The following is a 22,290-nucleotide window of genomic DNA, read 5'->3' on the forward strand; positions in this document are numbered from 1 at the left end:
GCCGAATGGCCTACTCCTGCTCCTATCTTCTATGTTTCTGTGTCACTGCTACAGAGTATGTAAGGGTCACCAGAGAGATGAGAGCTTACGCCCTCGGTGAATGAATATTATGTTTTCTTTACATTAAACCAAGTGGCTTGAATTACATGTAGGGCACTGTGCTAAACTGAGGCTCCCTCTGGGTGTAACTGTGGCTTTACTGAAATGTATTTTCCTTACAGAAGGTGTGGGTACAGTGAAGCATTTCAGGATCCCGAACCCTAAACCTAACCCTCTTAGATCGCTAACGGGAGGCGCAAAGCAACCAAATTTTTCCCCCAGTATCTCTAGGCAAAGTAAAGGATAAAAATCAGCCAGCATTCCCTGTGCTTGTTAAATATCCAGATGAGTCCTGAATGAAAGTGCATGTTGATGCCAGATGAAGACAGGACTAGATTTAACTATGATGTCCCTCACTTTAATTCTATGGCCATTGAACTGCCTTCGTATTTCAGGGGCCTCTGTTTTCCGCTCCTCTCCTGGAGGCAGTGCTCAGGCTGGTCTACTGTTCCACAGCCACTGGAAGTGCTTCTTCACCTCTCCCAAGGGGCCATTCTTCATGTGTGAACTTGCACAGTGATCTGATCAAAGCCCTTCATAATTTTGAACACGTACATCAGATCACCTCTTAGCCTTCTTCTTTCCAATGAAAATAGCCCCAGTATTTCATCCCCAGGACCATCTTAGTGATGCACCCTCTCTGTGGCCTTGATATCCTTCCTTAAGTAGGGCACCTAAAACTGGACACAGTATTTTAACCAACGATCTGCTAGATGCAGCCTTTTGTGCACTATGCCCCTATTTATAAACCTATATTTTTTAATGCATCTTTATCAACTTTTAAAGGTTTGTGTACCTAAGTCTCTCTGCTCCTCTACTCCTTTTAAAGTTTTAAGTGAATGTCAACCTCCCAACCATTATTGTTATCCTCTGCACATAGGGACAGGAGGAGGTTATTCAGCCCCTCGAGCCTGTGCCGCCATTCAATCAGATCATGACTGATTTGTACCTCAGTCCCACATCCCCGCCTTTGATCCATATCCCTTGTCATTAGAATTCTGTGATTAAACTGTTCACATCTCCAAACTCCGTGTAATGCCTGAAATTGTTAATACTTCATTACTTTAGTTGGGCAGTTAATCCAGTGAATACCAAGCCTCTGATGCTTGTTGTCTAAGGCAGGGAGGAACGGGCTTGCCAGACTGATTGGCTGCTTCTTCCTGTCCTGTATGTTGTTTTGATAATTCTGCTGACCTGCAGTTGCACTCTATCAGGTAAACTCAGCTCTCCTTCATTCCCAGTGTTGAGTTGTGCTCAAAGGGCTACAAGAGCAGATCAAATTGGGAGTGAAGATCATTGAATTTACCCTTATATTTTGTATCCGTATAGCGGCACTGTGAAATGATCCACTCTTAGCTTGAGCTGGATGGCTCATCTTATCCCTGGTGATTGATGTACAGAGTTAATAATTGAGATTCATTTTTCAGTTCGTTTTTGAAACTTGAATCTCAAACCAAATTTTCACTAACTTTACTGGATTATTCCAGTGAGGGTTCTCACTTTATTTTAATGTTTAAAATAGTATTACACGGAGTGTATTGTCCTTATTTTAACAGTCAGGTTCCCAGACCCAAAGATTTACGTCGACCCTCACACCTACGAAGACCCAGGTCAAGCAGTCCGCGAATTTGCCAGAGAAATAGAGGCATCACGAATAAAAATTGAGAAGGTTATTGGCTCAGGTGAGAAGATTTTGTTTTTCTTCTAACAAAATCTGTGATTATCAGAGGAACTCCTTTGCAATTTCTGTGTTTATTTATTGTTCGGTGCACGGGCGACATTGGCAAGGCAGTGCCTAGTGCCCATTCCTGGTTGCTCCGAGAGCACTAGTAGGTAAAACCTCAGCCTGGGCAGTAGGCAAAACGGGTAGTAATGTATTTTCCACCCAATATTCAGTTGCATTGACTTCAATAGAAGTGAATATCGGGCGGGGCGTATAACAGGCTGCCGATGTGATACCACCCACTGACACCCCTCGGAGTCTACTACTTTCGTCATTTTGCTTTTATCACTTTGCTGTCATGCAGGTGAATTTGGTGAGGTGTGCTATGGTCGTCTGAAGCTGCCGGCAAAGCGAGAGATCCCTGTGGCTTTAAAAACACTCAAGTCAGGGTACACCGAAAAACAGAGACGGGACTTTCTGAGTGAGGCCAGCATCATGGGACAATTTGACCATCCTAACATCATTCGCCTAGAAGGAGTTGTTACTAGAAGTAAGTATTAGAATGGCAGTAGTTTCATGAACAGACATTACTCGATTCAAGAATGAATGTACCTTACAGCTAAATACTTTCTGTGGATATTAGAAACATTTTATCGGCCCGGAATTTCCTCGGAGCTGCTCCCACGGTTACGGCAAAATTGCGGAGAAGTTACGGCAGCAGAGCAGGAGTAGCTCTGAGGAATCTCTGGGCCATAATGTGGAGCTTGAATTTACTCAAAAAATATTGTCAGTACTTTGGGGCTTCAGGGGACTTGGAGAATCCCAGAATTGTTACTGATGGTAAGAATGAACAAGCCTTGCATCAGGTAATCTGAGTTGGAACAAGTTTGAAGCTCATGAATATTAAACAGCATTAATTATTAAATATTTGACAAAAGAACTAGAAGGGAGATGAGATTTTTTTTTACGCAGCGAGTTGCTGTGATCTGGAATGCGCTGCCTGAATGAATGATGGAAGCAGATTCAATAGTAACATTCAAAAGGAAATTGGAAAAATACTTGAAAAGGAAATATTTGCAGGGCTATGGGGATAGAGCAGGGGGAGTGGGGATAATTGGAGAGCTCTTTCAAAGAGCTGGCACAGGCACGATGGGCCGAATGGCCTCCCTCATAGAATCATAGAATAGTACAGCACGGAAGGAGGCCATTCGGCCCATCGAGTCTGCGCCAGCTCCCTCGAAGAGCAAACCAGTCAGTCCCACTCCCCCGCTCTTTCCCCATATCCCTGCAATTTTTTTCTCCTTCAAGTATTTATCCAATTCCATTTTGAAGGCTACTATTGAATCTGTATCCACCACATTCCAAATCCTAACCACTCGTTCTCTCATGTCGCCTCTGGTTCTTTTGCCAATCACCTTAAATCTGTGCCCTCTTGTTCTCGACCCTTCAGCCATTGGAAACAGTTTCTCTTTCTTTACTCTTTCGAAACTCTTCAAGATTTCAAACACCTCTATCAAATCTCCTCTTAGCCTTCTCTGCTCCAAGGAGAACAACCCCAGCTTCTCCAGTCTATCCACGTAACTGTAATCCCTCATCCCTGGAACCATTCTAGTAAATCTCTTCTGCACCCTCTCCAAAGCCTTTACGTCCTTCCTAAAGTGTGGAGCCCAGAATTGGACACAATACTCCAGCCGAGGCCGGACTAGTGTTTTATGTAGGTTTAGAATAACTTCCTGGTTTTTGTACTCTATGCCTCTATTTATAAAGCACAGGATCCCATGTGCTTTCTTAACTGCTTTGTTAACCTGTCCTGCCAACATCAAAGGTTTGTGCACAAACACCCCCAGGTCGCTCTGTTCTTGCTCCCCTTTAACATTTAGTGTGTATCGTCTCTCCTTATTCTTTCTACCAAAATGTATCTCCTCACACTTCTCTGCGTTGAATTTCATCTGCCTCGTGTCCGCCCATTCACCAACCTGTCTATGTTTTCTTGAAGTCTATTATTATATTCCTCACTGTTTACTACACTTCCAAGTTTTGTGTCATCTGCAAATTTTGAAATTGTGTCCTGTACCCCTAGGTCCAAGTCATTAATGTATATCAAAAACAGCAGTGGCCCCAGTACTGAACCGCAGGGAATGACACTTTACACCTCCCTCCAATCCGATAATCCTCTTACCTGCCTGTTAACTACCTGTTAACAGGCAGTTAAGTGGCTGTAATCCCCTTCCCGCCTCCAGGAGACAGGACCTGGCACGGGTCGGCTACCCGCCTCCTGGGAAGATGGCATGGAGACGGATTGGGGGCAGGATGGGTAGCCGCCCCCAGATTCTGCCATTTTCCCGGCAGTCCCACCTTCAAACCCTCCTCCCCAGGGCTGGCAAAATCGCCCCCAACGTTTCGAAAAGCTCCCCCACCACCGACGTTAAACTGACTGACCGGTAATTGTCAGGTTGATCCTTCTCCCCTTTTTTGAACAATGCTGTAACATTTGCCATCCTCCAGTCCTCTGGCACCACCCCTGTATCGAAGGAGGATTGGAAGATTGTGACCAGCACATCCACAATTTCTACCCTTACTTCCCTCAGCAACCTAGGATGCCTCCCATCCGGACCGGGTGACTCATCCACTTTAACTACTGCCAGCCTTTCCACTTCCTCCTCTTTATCGATTTTTATCTCATCCAGTATCCCAGCAACCTCCTCGTTTACCATGGCTTTGGCAAAGTCCTCTTCCTTGGTAAACACTGATGCAAAGTATTCATTTAGTACCACAGCCATGACTTCTGCCTCCACCAATATTTCTCCATTTTGGTCCCTAATTGGCCGCACTGCTTCTCTGACAACCTGTTAATACAAAAGCAAAATACTGCGGATGCTGGAAATCTGAAATAACAACAGAAAATGCTGGAAACACTCAGCAGGTCAGGCAGCTTCGTGGAGAGAGAAACAGAGTTAACGTTTCAGGTCGATGACCCTTCGTCAGACTGTACCCGATTACTGTTAATATGGCAAGAAGACCTTTGGATTCCCTTTTATGTTAACTACCAATCGATTCTCATACTGCCTCTTTTCCCCTCTTATTTCCTTTTTAACTTCTCCTCTGTACTTCTTATATTCAGCCTGGTCCTCCCTTGTATTATTAAGCTGACATCTGTCACACTATTTCTGCTTCACCCTACTCTCGAAATCCTTCATCATCCAGGGAGCCCTGGCTTTGGTTACCCTCCCTTTCCCCCTTGTAGGAATGTACCTCGACCGTACCCGAACCATCTCCTCTTTAAAGGCCACCCATTGCTCCGTTCTATTCCTCCCTGCCAGTCTCAGTCTCCAGTTTACCCAGGCTAGATCCCTTCTCACTTCACTGAATTAAGCCCTCCTCCAGTTAAGTATTTTTATTCTAGGTTGCTCCTCGTCCTTCTCCATAACTAATCTAAACCTTACGATACTATGATCACTATTCCCGAGATGCTCCCACTCTGTGACATTCCTTCTGTGCTGTATGATTCTATAATTCTAATCTTACAGAAATTGTTAACTGTTTATTTAATGTAATTTAGTGCTGGTCCACTTTGTTCCATTTTCCTTTCAAGAGGTCATTTTTGGCTTTTGTGATCCTACTGGATCCCTCGCCTATTGACGATGCGTATCAGAAATCAGGGTAGGTGCTGCTTGTCATTCTTGAAGAATTTAAATTATTGATTAAAAAAATGTGCGCAGCGCATATCCGAATTTCTCAAAACTTGCTTACAGTGAGCAAAGCTTCCCACCACAAATCAGAACACGACCCCTCAAGACACTGAGATGTGCTGTGTATATTTTAATATAATGTCTGTTGTTTGCAGTTCCCTTTACAAATAGAACAGCTAAATAAAGCACTCTCCGTGCAGTATGCTCTCACCACAACCTCCTTTCTGAACACCTCGCAAAGACAGCAGATGATCAATCACACTCACGCTTTTATCTTGCACTAAATACTGAAAAATATTTGTCCACAAACTAGCTCGACCCAATTTATCTAGCATGTGAATCAGTCTATCTCCAAACACATTTCAAAAGCTTGAAGCTGCTCAGGAAAGTTGACACTTATGGGTATACTTATCTCTTTCCAGATGTCAGGCAGCCACTATTCTACTCGTATTTGGCACCTGTCAATCAAACCGATGGGTGGCGTTCCCGGGTTGCCTTCTGGTGATTCCATGCTCAGTATGAACTTGGTCAATTAGCACGTACCTGTACTAATGGTCAGTCTCAAGCAGCTAACGTGCTCCTCAACTAGTGGGAGAGAGCAAGGGAAGGGGGTGGTGGTGGAATCCAGCTGATTAGCACAGGAAAGTGGGAGTTTTCTCAGGAGCTGCCCCTCAAAGTTACTCTCAGGTATGACCTGGCTCCAGCTCTAAGACATGACCCCTCCTCCCAACGTCTGACCCAACCAGGCGCGACCCAACTGCTGGTGAAGTTTTAGTACTTGACACACTGCATGGTAATTTGCTGTCAAACTTGCACCCTTCGATTTATACTTTCAAACAGGAAGCACTCACACGCTTATTTGCAAATAAATTGGCATCATTTGCTTCCACAAAATAACGTACAAGGTATCGACTCACACAAAATCAGTAATTGATGAAATGTTATTGATGTGTAGGCCTCAACTGCGACCTCATCATTCATTCATTTCCTGGGAGCCATTCCCTCCATTTCATTCATAAGACCTGCCCAAAGTGGTGTACTGCAACAAATCTAGCAACGCTGTTCAAATCAAAAGAGTCTGACTTGAACTCATCACGGGTCAATTTGTTAAAGTATTAATGAAAAGCCCACACATTCAATTGTAAGTTTAAGTTGGCCCCTTTTTAATTTGGACAGCATAGACATATTTAGCACATTAAAAGGCTTGTTTCTTTTCATGAATGAAATGCAGGGAAGGCTCCCATGAAATGAATGAATGGTGAGTCTCCAGACTTAGGCCTGCACCTTGATGCCATGACATCCCTAATTACTGAGAATGGAGCTCTGAGTTACAGTAAAAGTGCCGCAGAGTGTCCGGGATTGCGCACTCCTGGTCCCGATAGTCCGACAGCATAACTCCCGACCCACTGCCAGCCCGACCCAACCCTCCGACACAGCACGCCCCCCCAGACCCAGCCCGCGATCCACCAACCCCCGACCCCCTGACCCACTGCCAGCCCGACCCAACCCTCCCAACCCACCACCGCCCCCCCAGACCCAGCCCGCGATCCACCAACCCCCCGACCCCCTGACCCACTGCCAGCCCGACCCAACATCCCTCTGACCCACCACCGCCCCCCCAGACCCAGCCCGCGATCCACCAACCCCCGGCCCACTGCCAGCCCGACCCAACATCCCTCTGACCCACCACCACCCCCCCAGACCCAGCCCGCGATCCACCAACCCCCGACCCACTGACCCACTGCCATCCCGACCCAACCCTCCCTCTGACCCAGCACGCCCCCCCAAATCCTCTCCCCCGACCCACCACACTCCCTGCACACCACCACCCTGACACCTCCCCACCCCCAACCTCCAGGCGATCCACCGCTTTCCTGAACCAGCACGCTCATTTTGCGTCCTCCTGGGGCAGTGTGTGCCCAAGATGCATTGCTAGAGGCACGTGGCATTTTATTTAAATTAAGTGACCTCCGATGATGACCCCAACATAGGTGGTGAGGATACCGGGCTCCCTGTGCTTTATTGATACTCAGTCAGCCTGGACCCCTGTTCGAAAGCTGACACTAGGTCTGAATGGGGACAAATATCTGCCTTTTGATTTAATCATTCCCTGAGGACTACAGAATGAATTTCTTTCCATCTGACTTCAACAAGCTGTCAACTAATCTTTAGCAAGGAGCTGTTTCTTCATTGCTTTCATTAATTGGCTTTCAGCTTGGGAGGAATACTGCAAGTAGTAAGAATTATAGGCCTAGAAATTCAGTTGTTAGTGCCAGCCGCTAGCGCCTTAGGAGGAGGAGAAGTGGGGCGCTAAGCGGCTAGCATCCGGGCGCGGCGCGATCTGCGCCTCTCGCGAACTTTACTCAAGATTTAGCGGCGGCGCAAAACCGCAGCGCCCGCTCAGCTGCGCGCGCAGATCCTGACGTCATTTCATGGTGCAACGCCTTTGGTGCGCCCTGAACCAGAACTTCAGTGGTGCCCCCCTTCTGTGCGCCTGGCGCCCCCAGCGACTGGTTGAGTGGGACGGTTCCCAGTCGCTGCGAGGCGCGGGGGGTGCTATTTAAAGGGGACTCTTCCTCCATTCTTTGTGGCAGCCATTTTGTTCCACTCCTTCTTTGTGAGAGAGAGATTTTTGGAGAGAGACAAAGGGAGAGAGCTTTCTGCTTTGACTCAGCGCTCGCACAGGTACTTCTGGCTTCAGGCCAGCGCGTTGCAGTTTGTTATGTATTGTGTGTTCTCCTCCCACCTGTGGTGGCGCTGTCACAGGAGATAAATGGTTGGGTATTCTCTCGGTTAAGTTTAGCTCTCTTTGTTCGGAACTTGCCAGAACTTCCTTTCCTTCCAATAAAGCACTTCATGTTTGAATCTCTGAGTTCTGAGTCATAAATTGTGTCTAGGTAGAAAGGTACCGACGCAACACAGTTGGATTTAACTTTCAGTGCCATAGCCTTGAGTCGCCACATATAATGGGGGCTGCAATGGGTGGAAACGTTGGCTTTCTGCATTGCATTCAAAGGGCTCAGAGACGCCGAGAGAGAATGCCAGTCATGGCCAGACGGAGAAGGGCCAACAGGTGTCGGCACAGGAGGCCTTACCCACCCAGGGTATACCGCCAGCAGTTCTCATATCTGAGCATGTCTGAGGAGCAGTGTGTTCGGAGGCTGCGATTCAGAAGGGAGGTGGTCACAGAGATCGGCCACCTGCTTCAGAGAGATCTGCAGCCACAGCTGAGGAGCAGGACGTCTCTGTCGGTGGCAGTGAAAGTGACGGTGGCTCTCAACTTCTATGCCACCAGCTCCTTCCAATCCGCTACTGGAGACATTGCCAATATCTCCCAGTTTGCGGTACATTGCTGCATCCGCCAGGTGATGAATGCCCTCTTCAGAAGGAGACGTCAGTACAACTCCTTCCCCATGACCCTGGACAAGCAGCAAAAGCGTGCAATGGGATTTACAAGAATAGCGGGCTTCCCCATGGTCCAGGGCGCCATTGACTGCATGCATGTGGCTTTGCAGGCACCTCTACAGAATGCCGAGGATTACCGCAACCGGAAGGGCTACCATTCGCTCAACGTCCAATTGGTGTGTGACCACAGGCAGCTCATACTAGCTGTCAATGCCCGCTTTCCAGGCAGCAGCCACGATACCTACATCATGTGCCAGACTTCTGTGGCAGACATTTTCGAAGCCCCGGCTCACCCATGAGGCTGGCTTCTCGGGGACAAGGGCTATCCTTTGTGTACCTAGCTGATGACCCCACTCCATGCGCCCAGCACCCCTGCTGAAGAACTATACAATGACAGCCATCAAGCTACCAGGAACATCATTGAGCACACAATCGGCGTGCTCAAGCAACGGTTCCGCTGTCTGGACCGTTCCAGAGGAGCCCTATAGTACTCGCCTGAGCGAGTCTCCCATTTCATTGTAGTGTGCTGCATTCTGCACAACCTGGCTATCCTCAGGACTCGGCCACTGCCAGCAGACATTGGAGGACCACCGGAGGAGGAGGAGGAGGAGCACCAAGACGGGAGGGAGGCACAAAGTGCAAAGGCCGTCCGTCGGCGGATCATTGCAACTCGGTTCTAGGCCCCCTCTCAGGGAATGGCTTGTGCCAATGAAAGAGCATGAATGGAGCCACTCCGCAAACCCTCAGCCGGTCAAGGCAACAAATAGTTCAAAGTGCAAACATGGACAATCTGAATAAAGAAAATTTTTTATTTTGCAAACTCTGTGCCCTTCCCGCATGACAAACAAATTCAGAGAAACCCCCCAAAAAACAGTCAGACACATAACTGGCTCTCACAACCTTGAGAAAATGAAAAAAACAGTTAAACTAAAATGACCATGATTCTCGGCCTTCATATAAAAAAGAAACACAACATTCTCGGCCTTCATATAAAAAAAACATTTTGCCACACCTTCTACTTTTTCGCCTGCGAGGGTGATCCGCCTCGCTTCCGCGATTGGCCCCTTCCCGCCCTGCAGCTCCTCCTCAATGGGACCCCAGTGGCTGCAGCAAGGCTGGGGGAAGGCTAATGAGGGTCAGATGGTGAGCTGGCAGATGCCCTTGGGGGACGGCCCGGACCAGCTCTGGGCCTGGAGGGGCTGGCTTCTGACTGCTCCAACTCTGCTTGGGCGGCAGCAGTCTGTCCTACGGGTGGTGGCAGCTGCAGTGGAGGAGTGACAGTGTTGGCTGCAAGAATGCTGCCAACCTGACAGAGCACAGGCACTCCCTGGTCGGCCAAGACACTGGCACTCGCACGGGCCAGCACTGAAGCATGCGCAGCAATCTGCTGAAGCACAGACTGCTGGGCTACTGTGGCGCGGCGAGGGCCCCGTCGATGCCTGGCCGATCCAGCGAGGGTGGCAGCAGTTAGTGGCCGTGTGGCCCTGGTCTGTCTGCATCACACCAGCCAGTGAATGCACGGCACGACTGAGCACTTGGCTGGAAGCCTCCTGTGCTGCCCCGAATTCCTGAACACTCCTTGCCAGTGACTCTATGGAGTCAGGCATCCTTGCCACTGCAGCCATGAGCTCGGTGTGCCTGCGCTCAGCCTGGGCGCCCATTTCACCAAGGAGCCGCACCTCCTCTGCACTCACCGTCGCAGGACTGGAGGCCGCACTCACCCTCCGGGGAGAAGGCCGCCGAGCTTCCCCACCCCTCCCGCATTGCTGCAGCCCGCTGGGCCCCGGAGCTTCACTCTCCTCCGACCCTTCCCCCCTGCTCCCCTCCAGGGAAGACGTGTCCCGATCATAGCCATGAGCTGCGTCGGTTGAGGGTGGCACTGATGGGCCGGCTTCCTCTTCCTCCTCCTCGAATTCTGAATCAGACACAGTGCCAGCTTGAGGGGCCGCCCCCTCACCTGGCGAATCAGCATCTGAAAGCAGGGAGGCACAAGAGTTGCTTTAGAGTGAGGATAGGGTGGCAACGAGGGAGGCATGAGTACTGCTATGCACTGCATTGGTTCGAGAGTGGCAAAGGATGCTGGTGTGAGGCGCAAGTGGAAAGAGAGAGGTCAAAAAGGTGATGACCTTACCATTGCTGTTCAGAACGGGGTCGGCATCTCCAGTGGTGACGGGGCCAATCAGCCAGCCTCCCATAATCTGCTCCACTCGCTGCTCCAGGTCGCTGAGCTCTTTAAGGCCAGGACGGCCTCCCCCGGTCCATCGCTGCTGCCTGCAATTGTGGGCCAGCTTGCCCTGCAAGTGAAAGGACGGACTCTATGTACACTGTCAAGCCCTGGTCTTGCCTGCACTGCCTCCCATGGTGGAATAGCCCTGACAGTGTCAAGCCCTCATCTTGCCTGCACTGCCTCCCATGGTGGAATAGCCCTGACAGTGTCAAGCCCTCATCTTACCTGCACTGCCTCCCATGGTGGAATAGCCCTGACAGTGTGTCAAGTGCTGAATGTGCAAGTGATTTTCATGAGAGTCCCATAGCTGTTGGATGAGGGCTGGGCATTGGGGCTTTCAGGTCCCTTTGGCCATAAAGTGAGGTGCACATGCAGGGATGAAGAGGATACTGGAAAGGGTACTCACCCTGACAACCCGAGTGAGGTCGTTGAACTTTTTTCTGCATTGCACAGGAGTCCTGGCAGCCATGCTGCTGGAGGTCACCCTGTTTGCCACCTCCCTCCAGGCTTTTCTATACTCGCTGGGCAGCGGCCTCCTGCCACTATCAGGGAAGAGGACAGGTCGCCTGCGCTCCACTGCACCAACCAGTAGCTTCAGGGCACCCTCGCTGAAGCGCTGCGCTCGCTCCCTAGCCTTCTCCATAGTCCTGGGCATTGAACTGGTGAAGCAGCATGTTCAGGCCTTGATACAGGGCTGCAGTGTGCAGGGCGTGGCAGCCAAACAATTCCTTTAAGAGCTGACCGGCGCCAGCGTGTCTGCCTTCAATCAGCAACTCGCCGCACCTGTGCTGCGCCTGCCCTCGGTGGTAGCGCCCCGGCTCGCCGTCTTAGCGCCTTATGATTGTCGTGCACCGCCTGCTTTAGCGCAGCAGCAACCTCTTGGGGCGATGCAACTCAATTTCGGCGAAGGTGGCGCTAAGTTGCGCCAGATCGCCCGGCTGCAGCGCCCCAAACGTGGCGATACTGAATTTCTAGGCCATAATGTCGTAAGTAAATTTGCAATAATGAGTAGTGTTCGTCCCCAATCTCCTCACCTCAATTTTTTAAATATTCGTTCTTGGGATGTGAGCGTCACTGGCATGGCCACCATTTATTGTCCATCCCAAAATGCCCTTCAGAAGGCCATCTTCTTCTTGAACTGCTGCAGTACATATGGTGAAGGTAAAGGTACTCCTACAGTGCTGCTAACTTCAGGATTTTGACCCAGCGACGATGAAGGAACGTTGATATATTTCCAGATCGGGATGGTGTGTGACTTGGAGGGGAACTTGTAGGGTTTCTGTTTCCCTGCGCCTGCTGCCCTTGTCCTTCTAGGTGGCGGAAGTCACGGGTTTGGGAGGTGCTGTCAAAGAATCCTTGGCGAGTTGCTGCAGTGCATCTTGTAGATGGTCCACACTGCAGCCACGGTGCGCCGGTGGTGGAGGGAGTGAATGTTTAAGGTGGTGGATGGCGTTAGATCCGTGGTTCAGTGGATAAATAATTACACGGATGCTGTACATAAACAAATAACAGGTCTTTACTGTGGTGTATGTAACCTGTTCCACCTTAAGAGAACTACCTTAAGAGATGTACTACTTTCTCTTGGCTGCTGTATACTGTAATACCGGTGGTGACCACACCGGTATATAAACGTTGTGTAGTGATTTGCTGGGCAGTTCAGCCCTGACCTCCGAATAGTAAAGACCTGTTAAAGTTATTCTTGTTGTCTGTGTCCAGTGATTTATAATAAGCATAACTGGGACACACAGACTCAACATTTACTGGAGGAGGGTAATCTCTAGACTGGGGTACAGAGGCATGCGCACAGCTTATATACCAGTGTGGTCACTGCCGGTACTACAGTATACAGGAGCTGTAAAAAGTAGTTCTGACTTAAAGCACATACACTACAATTCCTCCCTTTTTAGATTAATAATACCCCCTTAATATTCAAATAACAATTACATTTTTACATGTACATTCAATAACAAAAGTCCATTTATAGATTCAGTCTTTGGGGCGGCTTCCTGACCCTTTCGGGATAGCGCCTTTCCGGAGGTTCTTGTTCTTGGTGCAGAGGCGATTCTGACCCCCTTTCATCGGGTAGTTCATCGGGTTCCACTGCTACTGGGTCTGAAGTAGATGATACCGGTATGTCGGGTTCATCCCCAGGTACTCGAGACATGGGGTTGATGCATTCCTGTGATGCTAAGATCTGATCGACGTGGCGTCTCACAATGTTCTCCCCGACATCCACTGTGTACATTAATGGCCCCTGCCTTGTACATATCGTTCTGGGTTGCCACTTCTCTGTTCGATAGTCCCGGGCCAAGACTGGTTGCCCTACATTGAAGCTCCTTGTCGGCTTCTCGTTGATGTGCTGGAATTGTTTGTCCTCAACATTTCTTCGCACATTTGGTCTGAGCAAGTCCAGACGAGAGCTCAACCTTCGGTTAAAGAACATCATGGCCGGGGTCTGGTTGGTAACTGCATGTGTCGCGTTTCGGTAGGCTAATAAGAAATTTTCCATCTTATGCTGTAGTGGAATTTCCTCGTCGCACATGGCCTTTATCGCCTTCTTAAAGGTTTGCACGAACCTCTCAGCCAATCCATTGGTGGCTGGATGATACGGGGCGGATGTGTAATGCCTTACCCCATTCCTTTTCATGAATTTTTGGAACTCGTCGGACACAAACTGTGGTCCATTATCAGAGCAGATCTGCTCTGGCAACCCGTTTCTGGCAAATATGGTCCGTAGGACTGCAATTGTTTTCTCTGTAGTGGTTGAAGACATCTTTATCACCTCAGGCCACTTTGAATGAGCATCCACTGCTATTAAGAACATTGAATCCATGAATGGACCTGCAAAATCAATGTGCACCCGTTGCCATGGAGAGGAGGGCCACTCCCATGGGTGTAGAAGGGCATGTGGTGGTGCATTTTGGACCTTCTGGCATCCTAAGCAGCTCTTAGTTAGGTCTTCGATTTGTTGATCGATTCCCGGCCACCACACATAAGCCCTAGCTAGGCTTTTCATTTTCACTCCCCCCGATGACCTTCATGTAGCTCATTTAGCACTCTCTCCCTTAACTTGGGTGGAATCACCACTCTGGATCCACACATCACTGTCCCCTGGCATACTGACAGCTGTTCTCTTCTGGATGAGAATGCTGGCAACAGTGAGTCACCATGTGTTGGCCATCCCCTCACCGTCAATTCATATACCCGTGACAGCGTCGGATCATTGCGGGTCTCCTTCTCTATATCTGCATTTGTTACTGGCAAGCGTTCAATTATCGACGAATAAAATATCTCGATAGGATCCACTGCTGGTGCTTCCTCCACAGTAGGCAGTGGCAGGCACGATAGCCCATCAGCGTTCCCATGCTGTCTCGTGCCTTTATATTCTATTTCATATTGATTCGTCCCTAGAAACAGGGACCATCTTTGTAACCGCTGTGCAGTCATTACTGGCACGCCCTTCTTAGGATTAAAGATGGAGACAAGTGGTTGGTGGTCAGTCAGCAAGGTGAACTTCTGTCCATGCAGATAGTGGTTGAATTTTTTTACTCCCCATACTAGGCTGAGGGCCTCCCTGTCAATCTGGGCGTAGTTGCGCTCGGCTGAGGTTAGTGACTGAGACGCAAAGGCTACTGGCCTCTCCAACCCGTCTGGGAATTTGTGCGACAGCACCGCTCCAATGCTGTAGGGTGATGCATCACATGCCAAACGAATTGGTAGTGCTGGGTTGAAATGGGCCAACACCTCTTTTGATGTGATCAATTCTTTACACTTCTGGAAAGCTCATCTACGTTCGTCATCCCACTTCCATGGTACCCCTGTTTGCAGTAGGGTGTTCAGCGGGTGTAATACCGTAGACAAATTTGGTAAGAACTTGTGGGAATAGTTTACCAGCCCGAGGAACGACCTCAGTTGTGACACATTTTCCGGTGCTGGAGCCTTGACTACTGCCTCTATCTTGTCAGGGGACTTATGTAACCCCTCTTCATCGATGACGTGGCCGCAATACGAGATCTGTTTCTGGAAAAACTCGCACTTGTGGTGATTAGCTCGTAGCCCATATTCCTTTAATCTGGCGAGCACCTTCTCCAAGTTAGCGAGGTGATCTCCGTCATTTTCGCCCGTGACCAAGATGTCGTCCAAATAACACTGGGTCCCTGGAATCCCTTGCAGGACCTGATCCATCGCCATTTGCCAGATAGCCGGAGCCGAGGCTACTCCAAACACCAGCCGGTTGTATTGATAGAGACCTTTATGGGTGTTGATCGTAAGGTAATGTTTCGAAGCTTCTTCTACCTCCATTTGCAAGTACGCCTGGGCTAGATCAATTTTGGTGAAGCGTTTACCACCAGATAGCGAGGCAAAAATATCCTCAATTCGTGGAAGCGGATATTGCACCGTGTGAAGGACTGGGTTCACTGTCACCTTAAAATCCCCACAGATGCGGACCTTCTTTGGTTCCCCAGGCGTATTACTCAACGACCTCTTCAATACAGGAACGATGGGTGTAGCCCACTCGCTCCAGTCCACTTTGGACAGTACTCCAGAACGTTCCAACCCTTCCAGCTCTGCTTCGACAGCTGGCCTGATCGCATAAGGCACTGGTCTGGCCTTCAGAAACTTTGGGCTTGCATTATCCTCTATTTTAATTGTTGCTGTTATTCCTTTTAGTGTTCCTAGTCCCTCCTGGAACACTACTTTTGCTTCAGTTAGCATTTTTGACAGTCGCCCAGGTGTGACGTCGTCATCCTTTTTGGCTTCCACCTTCAGTGCCTGTATGGAATGCCAATCTAAATGTATCTTCCGGATCCATTCACGTCCTAGCAGTGGTGGTCCTCCATTTGGCAATACATATATATCCATTTTAGGTATTTCCTGACCTTTATATGTCACTTTCACCCTTATTTTCCCTTTGGGGTAGACTTTTTGCCCCGTATAGGTCTTCAAGATAATCTCTGTAGCTTTCAAGGGTATGTGTGAAAATAGCCGCTTGTAGTCTCTTTGATTTATGACTGTTAGAGCTGACCCTGTGTCCAATTCCATTTCCACTTGGACTCCGTCTATCTTGAGTGTAACCCAGATAGTCTGGTGATCCTCCATTTCGGTTACATTATGTAGTTTCAGACAACCCAGGTCCTTGCTTCCGGAGTCTGTGTCATTTTTCTGTTCATCTGAACCACTGTCCATCAGCTGGTGTACCTTTTTGTACTTCTCCTGTGGAGATTTCTTACTGTTGGTTTTCTTCCCAGACCTGCAGACTCTTGCTATGTGTCCTGCTTTCCCACACTGTCTGCACACTTGGTCCTTGAACCAACAATCTTTCTGGTCATGTGTTGTTCTGCCGCAGCGATAGCACTTCCCTGTTCCATAGGTCATTTCGTTGGTGCCATATTCTTGCGGTCTCCGTTGTATCTCTGCAGCGCCCCTTGCGGCTGCTTCGTGTGATACTGCCATACTGAAAGCTTTGTCCAGCGTAAGGTCCTTTTCTGCCAGAAGCCATTTCTGGGTTCCTTCACTTTGTAGCCCACACACAAACTTGTCCCTTAACGTGTCTGCTAGTCCCGCTCCAAACTGGCAGTGTTTCGATAGCTTGCGCAGTTCCCTTAGCTACTCAGCATTGCTTTCGTCTTTGTGTTGGTTCCTTTTATGGAACTTAAATCGTTCTGCTATCAGCAGCGGTGTGGGGTTTAAGTGGTCCTGTAGGATTTCTACTATGCTTTCAAAATTCTTGTTTACCGGCTTCTCTGGGGTTATTAGATTTCGCAGTAACGCATAAGTTTTTGCACCCATGGAATTTAATAGAACCAGTGCTTTATTAGCATCTGACACTTCATTCGCCCTGCCGTACACCTCAATACGTTCCACATATGTTGCCCAATCTTCCAACGTCATTGTCGAACGTAGAGATACTGCCACTCTTCAGCATCCTTGGTTGTGCGTTAACTATCACCAATGGCGCCTCCCACGCTTCCCCTTCTTCTCCGCTGGCACAAAATGGCGTCTCCCGCGCTTTCCTTCCTTCCTGCGCGCGCCCGTCTTCTCCGCTGCGGCTTCGCAAAATGGCGTCTCCCGCGCTCTTCCTTCTCCACGGCTCAATGGCGCCTCCCGCGCTCTCCCTGCTTCTCCGCGGCTCAATGGCGTCTCTCGCGCTCTCCCTGCTTCTCCGTGGCTCAATGGCATCTCCCCTTGCTTCGCCCCGCGGACCCTGATCAGCCCGTGATCCCTGGCTGTGCTCTGCGCGTTCCTCTCTTGATATTTGTCGACGCCGCTCAGTCTAGAACCCGGCTGTTTCTTACCCTCTCTCTCTCTCCGGTTTGCAGTATTTGTCCTCGACGCCACTCGGTGATCAACCCCCGGCTGCGCCCTGCTCTCTTCACCCTCTTCTTACCCCGTCGACGCTGCTCGGCTCTCTCTCTCTGCCGTCGGTCGGCTCCAGCCGCCGCTGCTCGGGAAGGGTCTGCTCTGGACCTGTTGTCGGTCTCTTACTGCTCGTTGTGGCTGGGGAACCAAGCCCGGCTCTCCACAGCCTCCCCAGCGAAGTTGGATCTCTGCCTGACTGCTGGGCGGTTGCTCGCGGTCGACGCCCGTGTTCCTGGACTCGACTACTTTTATTTTTTTCTCTCTGTTTTATGTTGCAGGTAGATTCGCATCGACACTCGTCGCCACTGTTAGATCCGTGGTTCAGTGGATAAATAATTACACGGATGCTGTACATAAACAAATAACAAGTCTTTACTGGAGGAGGGTAATCTCTAGAGGCATGCGCACAGCTTATATACCGGTGTGGTCACTGCCGGTACTACAGTATACAGGAGCTGTAAAAAGTAGTTCTGACTTAAAGCACATACACTACAGATGGGGTACCCATCAAGCGGGCTGCTTTGTCCTGGATGGTGTTGAGCTTCTTGAGTGTTGATGGAGCTGCACTCATCCAGGCAAGTAGTGACTATTCCATCACACTCCTGACTTGTGCCTTGTAGGTGGTGAGGAGGCTTTGGGGAGTCAGGAGGTGAGACACTCGGCACAGAATATCCAGCCTCTGACCTGCTCTAGTAGCCACGGCATTTATGTGGCTGGTCCAGTTAAGTTTCTGGTCAATGGTGACCCTTGGGATGTTGATGGTGGGGGATTTGACAATGGAAACGCCATTGAATGTCAAGTGGAGGTGGTTAGACTCTCTCCTGTTGGAGATGATCATTGCCTGGCGCTTGTGCGGTGCAAACTTTACTTCCCCTTTATCAGCCCAACATTCTGTTACACCTCAGGAGAGAAATCAACCCCTTTGGAGCAGGAGTGGGATATTCGGCCCATCGAGCCTGCTCCACCATTTTATTTACCATTGGCACCCTCTTGTCCTTTTAATTCCAGTTCCCCACCCTTTTCTCCATATCCCTTGATACGCTTACTTTCCAAGTAAGTATCCATTTTCCTTTTAAACAACTCAATTGACCTTGCATCTATAGTATCTAGGACAGTGTGTTCCACAGTTTCTGCACCGTTTGTGTAAATCATTTTTTACTGGATTCACTTTTAACCCTTGTAGCTTAGATTCCTTCCCCTTGTTTAAGATTCCTCTAGTAAAGGGAAGAGTAATTTCCCCATCTGCCTTGTCAATTCTCTTTGTTAGCTTAAACATCTCAATCATGTTACCCACTTAACCTCCTCAACTCCAGGGAATATGACCCAAGTTTACCACTCAATATAAGTCAGTCTCTTCATCCCAGCTATTATCCTGGTGAAACATCGCAGGACTTTCTCCAGGTTCAGGTGGGCTCCACTGTAGCTTTTCCTTGACATATGCCCAGAACTGAATACAATATTCAGAATGAGTTCTGATCAGCAATTGCAGGAGCACTTACTTGCTTTTGTATCCTAAACCTCTTGTGATAAAGTTCAACATCCCATTGGTCTTTCCCAACACTCTTGGCCCCTGTGAACCAGCTTTTAATGAGTTATATATGTGGAGCCTCAAATTCTTTTGTTCAGCTATCCTAACCTGTGCTTTCGTATTTAGATTATCTTCCACCTCGCATTCTCGAATCCAAGGTGTACGCTCTCACACTTCATTACATTAAACTGCATCTACCACAGTTCTGCCCTCTCACTTTCTCTGTTTGCAATTTTCTGCTCTCCTTCACTATCCGCTCGATCTCCTGGCTTATACCTCCTGCCGACTTTGATACACCTCGCTCTGTTTCCAAGTGCTATACTCGGATAGCTGTCCATCACTAGCAGTATGTGCGGCCAGCGCAATCAGGAAGAAGAATGGAAATTTTGAGGCGGAGCGACGTGTCTGTGCAGGCCTCATTTCACATGAGAAAACTGGTGAGGACCCAACAAAGCCTTATCGATGGCATCACTGTTTACATCCAATCACCAAACAACAACCCCAGGGCAGGTATGAATCGAAAAGGATTTCATTCCCGACCAAATAATGCAGGTGGATCGAGATACCATGGCAGCAGCCGAGCTTTCATTTTTTAATATTCGTTTATGGGATCTGGGCATCGCTGGCAAGGCCAGCATTTATTGCCCATCCCTAGTTGCCCTCGAGAGAAGGTGGTGGTGAGCTGCCTTCTTGAACCGCTGCAGTCCGTGTGGTGAAAGTACTCCCACAATGCTGTTAGGGAGGGAGTTCCAGAATTTTGACCCAGCGACGATGGAGGATCGGCCGATATACTTCTACGTCAGGATGTGACTTGGAGGGGAACTTGGAGGTGCTGGTGTTCCCACGCACCTGCTGCCCTTGTCCTTCTAGGCGGAAGAGGTCACGGGTTTGGGAGGTGCTGCTGAAGAAGCCTTGGCGAGTTGCTGCAGTGCATCTTGTAGATGGTACACACTGCAGCCGCAGTACGCCGGTGGTGGAGGGAGTGAATGTTTAAGGTGGTGGATGGGGTGCCAATCAAGTGGGCTGCTTTGTCCTGGATGGTGTCGAGCTTCTTGAGTGTTGGAGCTGCACTCACCCAGGCAAGTGGAGAATATTCCATCACACTCCTTGTAGATGGTGGAAAGGCTTTGGGGAGTCAAGTGGTGAGACACTCGCTGCAGAATACCCAGCCTCTGACCTGCTCTTGTTGCCACAGTATTTATGTGGCTGGTCCAGTTAAGTTTCTGGTCAATGGTGACCCCCAGGATGTTGATGGTGGGGGATTCGGTGATGGTAACGCCGTTGAATGTCAAGGGACGGTGGTTAGACTCTCGCTTTTTGGAGATAGTCATTGCCTGGTGCGAATGTTACCTGCCACTTATCAGCCCAAACCTGAACATCGTCCAGGTCTTGCTGCATGTGGGCATGGACTGCTACAATATCTGAGGAGTTGTGAATGGCGCTGAACACTGTGCAGTCATCAGCGAACATCCCGATTTCTGACCTTATGATGGAGGGAAGGTCATTGATGAAGCAGCTGAAGATGGTTGGGCCCAGGACACTGCCCTGAGGAACTCCTGCAGCGATGTCCTGGGGCTGTGATGATTGACCTTCAACCACCACAACCATCTTTCTTTGTGCTAGGTATGACTCCAGCCAGTGGAGAGTTTTCCCCCCGATTCCCATTGACTTCAGTTTTACTAGGGCTACTTGATGCCACACTCGGTCAAATGCTGCCTTGATGTCAAGGGCAGTCACTCTCACCTCATCTCTGGTTCAGCTCCTTTGTCCATGTTTGGACCAAGGATGTAATGAGGTCTGGAGCCGAGTGGTCTTGGCGGAACCCAAACTGGGCATCAGTGAGCAGGTTATTGGTGAGTAAGTGCCGCTTGATAGCACTGTCGATGACACCTTCCATCACTTTGCTGATGATTGAGAGTAGACTGATGGGGCGGTAATTGGCCGGGTTGGATTTGTCCTGCTTTTTGTGGACAGGACATACCTGGGCAGTTTTCCACTTTGTCGGATAGATGCCAGTGTTGTAGCTGTACTGGAACAGTTTGGTTAGAGGCGCGGCTAGTTCTGGAGCACAAGTCTTCAGCATGACAGCCGGGATGTTGCCGGGGCCCACAGCCTTTGCTGTATCCAGTGCGCTCAGCCATTCCTTGATATCACGTGGAGTGAATCGAATTGGCTGAAGACTGGCTTCTGTGATGGTGAGGACCTCAGGAGGAGGCCGATATGGACCATCCACTCGGCACTTCTGGCTTACGACAGGAGATGATGCCAGAAGGACCAAGAAGAATGGGCGGGTGGCTGCAGGGGGACAAAGGATACTCCTTGCTGTCCTGATTGTTGCCTCCAGTCAGGCACTCTAACACTGACACCAGAAGACAATACAATGAGGCTCACCCCTCCCCCTGAAATCTTGTGGGACAATCCACTGGGACTGGTGAGGCAGTGCTTTCAATATCTGCACAGATCAGGTAAGCTTCTACTCTACGGCCCTGAGATCCCACAATCGTTCATGTTTGCTGCGTTCTGCATAACTTTGCCAAATAGAAGAGGGAAAGCCATGTAGCCAGAAGGGCTGATAGGTGACCTTGCACCATTCCCACAGAGGAGGTTGAGGAGGAGCAAGGGATCGGCTGATGCCCGGCCAGGCAGTCGAGTGCGGCAAGGGCTGATTGACCAGACATTTAGTTAAAAGCAATCCCACATCCCCAACATAAAGAGCCCTATACGCCTCTCTGTACTCCACCCAGCTTCTACTAACACACTGGGTCAAATCCCTTCTAACTTAACAACTATGCCGACATGTTTGCCCCAGCACCATCTGCCATGTCTTCCTTCTGCTCAATAAATCTGCACCAAACATTCCAAGGAAGGCACAATGAGGGAGAAATTCAACCTGCCCATTTTTCTCTGAATTTCGTGTTCTGATCTGCTGCGCCCGAACTTTGCCGGAATTGCTTAGGGCACCACATTGGCTCAGATGACTTTTAGTCATCCAGGTCCTCCCCCCACCCCCCGAAACAGGCATTAGGCTCCTTATGTATACAAATCAGGTTCCTACTCCGATTGTCCTTAAAATGACTGCTCAAACAAGGGCCCAGGAAATGTTCAGAACTTTGAGTTTTTACTCTTTGTGGGTCCAGGAGAAGCAGGAGACTTGTCGAGCAGAATGGCCTGTTTCTGTGCTGTAAATTTTATGTAATTCAATGCCAAATTCGGCTCAGGCCTCAGGTCGGCACAGACTGGCACACGAAGCACTTGCTCCACCAGCTCACTGCCTGTCTTGGGCACAAGTCGAACTTCTCCTCCACTATCTCTGCGTTAT

General features: G+C 49.4%; 1 protein-coding gene across 2 annotated transcripts in view; it reads left to right on the forward strand.

Annotated features, from left to right (window-relative positions):
* epha8 (eph receptor A8) overlaps positions 1–22,290 on the forward strand; it is a 782,627-nt gene that overhangs the window by 596,179 nt on the left and 164,158 nt on the right. For both annotated transcript variants that reach the window (XM_085966785.1, XM_085966786.1), the window contains exons 10-11: positions 1,656–1,781; positions 2,127–2,312. In XM_085966785.1, coding sequence (XP_085822911.1) covers positions 1,656–1,781; positions 2,127–2,312 — 312 coding nt within the window. The remainder of the gene's footprint in view (positions 1–1,655; positions 1,782–2,126; positions 2,313–22,290) is intronic.

Source organism: Somniosus microcephalus, chromosome 25 (assembly GCF_052327205.1).
Source record: "Somniosus microcephalus isolate GS21.2 chromosome 25, FLI_Smic_1.0, whole genome shotgun sequence".
Lineage (NCBI taxonomy): Eukaryota > Metazoa > Chordata > Chondrichthyes > Squaliformes > Somniosidae > Somniosus > Somniosus microcephalus.